Source organism: Centruroides sculpturatus, unplaced genomic scaffold (assembly GCF_000671375.1).
Source record: "Centruroides sculpturatus isolate CEXI.00-Female unplaced genomic scaffold, Cexi_2.0 scaffold249, whole genome shotgun sequence".
Lineage (NCBI taxonomy): Eukaryota > Metazoa > Arthropoda > Arachnida > Scorpiones > Buthidae > Centruroides > Centruroides sculpturatus.
Genome location: NW_019384482.1, coordinates 161,847 through 167,202, shown reverse-complemented (window position 1 = coordinate 167,202; position 5,356 = coordinate 161,847). Strand labels below are relative to the sequence as shown.

Below are 5,356 nucleotides of genomic sequence, written 5' to 3'. Positions count from 1 at the left end.
TGCAAATCCACAACATTTGTTGGTAGATTATATTTATGAACAGTGTCAGCTGATAGAATAATATTTACATTATTTAACAGGGCAGTGCGGAAATTTTTCAAAATATGTGGCAGATCTGCTATGAAGTAGATAGATCTAGATGAATCGTAAGGATGAACAATCTTATTAATAGTCTCTGCATATTTGCCCACATTGATCCCAAAGGCCTTCCACATTGCTCTATTTGCACTAGCCATGTCGCATGTAATGCATATAATTTTCAGACCTATGTCTTCTGCTTCTTTGATAATGCTAAGGATAATATCATGCAATACAACTCCTTTGCATGAATTTCCACTGAAAAAATATGCAACAGTTTGTTTCCATCGACTAGTGATACCACCAAGTACAAAGATTAATGCTTGACTTGCATATCCCTCATGTTCTGGCAGTGTTACATCACCTAAAAATCTATCACCCTGTGGATCATACTGAACACCCTGAGCAATAGCCATTTCATCTAACGATAAGCAGCAGAATTTTTCAAGGCTATTCATTTTCTGTGACTTTATTTTTAAATATGAGAACACATTGTGAAGTATTCCACTCTCAAAATTAATGTTCTGTAGTCGTCTTCGTATTGTCCGTAAAGACGGAAGAGGCAAGCCTTGTTCAATTAACATTTCATAGCCTGATCTTCCACAAGCAAATTTTAACTGTAGAGCCTTTCTGATCGTATTATTTTGCCATTTTATTCCCCGTGTTGACATGTTTCCAAGTGCTTTCATTTGATCAGGATTGAAAATTAATTTTATGTTTGTACTGTGTGTTGACTCTAGACTTTAATTTTCTTATCTCTTCATAGAGATCCTTACTTTTCTGCACTCTTAACTCTATGTAACGCATTCTGCAATTGAGATTTCAGTTCGTTAATCTGTTTTGATTTTGGTGACAGTGGCTGGCTAACATGATTACTGGAGTCCTGAAATATTGGACCAGATATCTCATTATCTTTATCTCCATTCGTGCTTTGACAGTCATCATCATTTTCTTCAAAAAGAAACAAAGTATGCAATAAGAAAAAATATAATATTTAATAAGAATATTTTGATTTTGGTGACAGTGGCTGGCTAACATGATTACTGGAGTCCTGAAATATTGGACCAGATGTCTCATTATCTTCATCTCCATTCGTGCTTTGACAGTCATCATCATTTTCTTCAAAAAGAAACAAAGTATGCAATAAGAAAAAATATAATATTTAATAAGAATATTTTAAATATATATTATAAATATACCTGTACTGGGCTGCATAGATGTCATAGGAAATAAATTTGCAGCATAACTGTGATCTAAGGTCGGATCTATATGCTCACAATTGTTTCTATGCCCTGTTTTTGATCCAGAGCATCTTCTTCTCTTAGGTGCAGGTCTGTGAGAAAAAAGTGTAGGCACGGCATCACGCTTCAGTAATCTTCTTCCATCCTTCCTGTGATTCTCATATTGATCTTTCTCAAAATGAGCCTATGAGAGTTAATTGTAAATATTCACATTTCACTAAGCCAATAATCTTATAAAGGCTAAAATTTAACAGACTTAATACACTTTAGCCTTAGTTTATTAATGTGCAATGTACCATTAAATAGGTAGGCAGAAAGAAGTCCTTTCTCATAAAAATTCCAATTCTTACCTCACAAAGTACTGCATGTTTTCCAGGAATCCATAATTTATCATTTTCATCCAGCCTATTTACTTTAATCGCCCATATTTTTTTTCTAGCTTCATCACTAGGAAATCGATGTAGTTTGAATTTAGGAGCTCTATTTGAGCAATTAACAGCTGAGCAACCCGGCATGATTTATTATGGTAGCTTTAAATGTATCGGCAGATCTAAAGGCTAAAATAATGATTTCTAAACTCAATATAGCAAAGTAAGAACTAACTTGATGTTTAAAATCTATTTTAGATCGGAATTACCTGGTATATAAAGTTTTCAATTCTGTTATTTATCGTATTAAATAGCTAATCGATACACACTTGTCCTAGGCGGATTGGAAGCTGGCCTCATAATGGCATCCATAAACCACGTGACCGGCAGTAGCCAATCATATTTTGACCCCCCAGTTGACCATACTCTGGTTATAGAGGGCTCTATGAGTGGCTGCGACTGTGCGACATCTGGTGATGGAACTTACAAGTTCCTCGAGATTGCTGCAGTCTATAATCCCCGTATCAGATGAGTGTCCGATACCTGGGTACTTATTATATTCGTATACCGAAATCAATAATCGCTTAGAAAACGATCGTGTTTTTATTTTGATAACTTTAAAGATGTAAAAATTCCATTAAATTGAACAGTAAGGGTAGTGTTTTAGAAATTTTAAGAGTAAAAGGAAACAAATATTTTTCACACAAATATCTTTATGAATAAAATTTCAAATATACAAAGCATATACAATGGCAAATAATCATTCAAACAGAGATTTTTTTTATAGCATATATATGATCCCCATCAATTGTATCAAGTTGAGCCTTAATATAAGACTTTTCTAACTCAGTTGGCTTAGTTAAACTTGAAACTTATTTTCTTTTACGTTTTGTTGGCTTAAACCGCACCTGTTGAGTAACATTTTTGTTTCAGGTATCTGCACAGTCTTTGCCACCATCACTGCTGTTAATTAAACTTAGTATACTATCTATACCTCTCTCAACTTTTATTGCACTATCTTCATCTAAATTTACACCTGTTAAATAATATTTTACTAAATCCCATTTTCCAAGCAGCCTCTCTTTTGTATGTTTTTGTACCTGAATTGCTGTGGTGTATGTAGCAGCAGTAAATGTAAATAATTCACTCTCTTGCTGGCTAACAGGATCATCAGGCACCTGATCTTGCAAAGATACTTCTGATATATTAGTATAAGTTGATACAGCATGAATATGTTTGCAAATTGTATAGTTAATATGATAATTAGGGCAACTGCAACTATGGATACATATATTACATTTTACATACCTGAGTTGGCAGTTTTCTGCTGGACAGTTGTCATCTGTTTCTTTGCACAGTTGACCTGAACTATACTATCTTTATTTATATTTTTACTTTTAATATGATTATTTTCAATCTGTTTTAAGCGATAAGATGAGTTACCCTTAATTGTCTTATGCAGTCTGTCAAATAGTTTATCCCTGGTGAATCTCATTAGTGCATAAATTACCCTATCCACCCTTTTTCCTTTCTTTTCTTGGAGATAAATGTGCTTAATTTTATGAAAAGATTCCATATACATATTACAATTTATCCCTAAACCTCTCCTATAGCAATATGCCCACTGGTAAACTCTGTTTGCATAATGATACAAAAAATAATTTCCAAAATCTCATGTAATATCATTAGTTAACAGATCATTAAGCACACTATCTAAAAGGGATTGAAATTCTTCCTCATTCCTTTCTTCCGATAGCATCCTGATACATTTATACACTTGTATCTTAGTTTCTTGTGTACCTTTTACTTTCTGGAGTTGTTTTCTCCAGTTCCTGTCTACATGCCATATACAAAGTAAATGATTTTGTGGTTCTGGCATTACATGATTCCATGCATTATAAAATGCAGGATCATCATCTGACATAAATACTTTTGACTCAATAGAACCAACTTTATCACAGATTACCTTGAAAAAGTGGTGAGAATTGCTGTATCTACTCTGTTAGACAATAAATAGGCAGCAGGAAACCCTCCTCCATGTGCATGTACTAGAAGTGTAGTTAATAGGAAATCATAGTAGTTCCATGTGTGGAATCTAGACAAACTATATTACTACCAAATTGCTGTAATGATGATGCTTGAAAAGGTGTCATTAACATGAGCATAAAATCATCCTTTTCAAGTACACCATTACTGCAATCCTTACCCTGAGCCTTATAAAATATTACAGGGGATTTTTCTTTCATTTTTAACATGTTATTTACCCAAATTTCTACACTTATAGCATCATTATCATGCAATCTCAAAGAATGATAAATGTGAAACTGTTTTTCAATATTTTTTAAGTCCTGATAATTAAGCAGATGTATGGGCTGCAAAGATCCCGCTCATTATCTCTAACATCATCTAGTATCTTATCAAAACTTACTTCCATAGCCAATTTACTTGCTATTTGAGTCTTTTCATCCTTACTGAGATGAATATGTGCAAGGTCAGAATCGTGTGTGTGGAGCAAACAATGTACATATAAATTCTTTAGAATTATAATTTTGATAAACTTCTATTGTAGAAGGACAGCACGATGTCATTTTGCACAATCCTTGACTTTTAAGTTGTCGTCTTCTCTCATCTTTTATCAAGTTTGGTGTTCCTGATCGATGACAGATGTAGTAAGTTTTATTTCCCTGTGAAGTTCTAAAGCCCGTCTGTTTTCTATATATGCATTTAAATTCCTTCTCTTTTTGCTAACTTCCAACTCGAATTCTGAAATTGTATAAAAATGAATTGCAATTCTTCATAAAATAACAATATCAAATATAATACTAACAAGTGTACTAAGGAATTCTGATATATAAATACCTTCCAAGTTTTTGAATTTCGCTTCTTCTTTATATATTTTAATCTCATGGGATGTAGTTAAATGGTCACGAAAATCATTGTAACTTATGAATTTATTGTCACATAAACCACAATTAATATTATGGGGTTTTAATACATCGACATTTATACCATGAATATTTCTTTTATGAGTATACAAATTTTTTCTTTTGGTAAACTTTCTATCGCGTAAATCACAAATGTCTAACAACGGTTCCACCATTGAAAATATGTAATTATGGAAACAAAAAAGAAGCATAATTGCATCCACCAACAGATGTTGCACAGTCGCAGCCACTCACGCTGTAACGCCTCGTCACGCTGGATGGCGGATGCACACAAACCGTGTCACGTGAGCCGATTTGACGTCACTTGGTCACATGACCAGGTCTCGCGTTTCCATGTAGGCTTTCTTCTAGCGGAAGAATCCGTTCTTTTTGCACTAATCACGTGATAAAGCAAACGACTTGTTAACACGTGATTAACTGTCCTGTCACGTCGAACAGCTTGCGGACTACAGTTTGACAACTTTGCCTAGTTATGCTTCCGTAACATCATAACATTCTATATCCAAATTGCAATTAATATTTGACAACGACTATTTATTTTTCGATTTTAACTCCGTAAAAACAGAACAAATGAAATAATAAATAATAATTGAGATACTTTAAAATTCAGATTAAATGCTTATAATAATTAATGCTTAAATTTAATATCTAAATTTACAAACATATATATGTTTTATATAACTAATTGCTCTGATTTTAAAATCTAAAGCTATACGACAGTAAT

General features: G+C 33.2%; 2 protein-coding genes across 2 annotated transcripts in view; both read right to left on the bottom strand.

Annotated features, from left to right (window-relative positions):
* LOC111621496 overlaps positions 1-494 on the bottom strand; it is a 4,435-nt gene extending 3,941 nt beyond the window's left edge. Inside the window, exon 1 of the mRNA XM_023363652.1 lies at positions 69-494. Coding sequence (XP_023219420.1) covers positions 69-494 — 426 coding nt within the window. The remainder of the gene's footprint in view (positions 1-68) is intronic.
* A 356-nt stretch (positions 495-850) lies between these two features.
* LOC111621495 (THAP domain-containing protein 4-like) lies at positions 851-1,834 on the bottom strand. Its single transcript, XM_023363651.1, has 4 exons — positions 1,670-1,834; positions 1,278-1,503; positions 1,123-1,197; positions 851-1,029 (listed from the first exon to the last, which is right to left on the bottom strand). Exons 1-4 carry the CDS (start codon positions 1,832-1,834, stop codon positions 851-853), a joined length of 645 nt encoding a protein of 214 aa, XP_023219419.1.
* Positions 1,835-5,356: the final 3,522 nt, after the last annotated feature.

Excerpts from the sequence above, each read along its gene's own strand:
- LOC111621495 (XM_023363651.1), bottom strand. The coding sequence starts at position 1,834 with ATGCCGGGTTGCTCAGCTGTTAATTGCTCAAATAGAGCTCCTAAATTC. Across the intron at positions 1,504-1,669 it reads AACATGCAGTACTTTGTGAG|GCTCATTTTGAGAAAGATCA; the intron begins GTAAGAATTGGA and ends TAACTCTCATAG. Across the intron at positions 1,198-1,277 it reads ATCTATGCAGCCCAGTACAG|AAAATGATGATGACTGTCAA; the intron begins GTATATTTATAA and ends TTCTTTTTGAAG.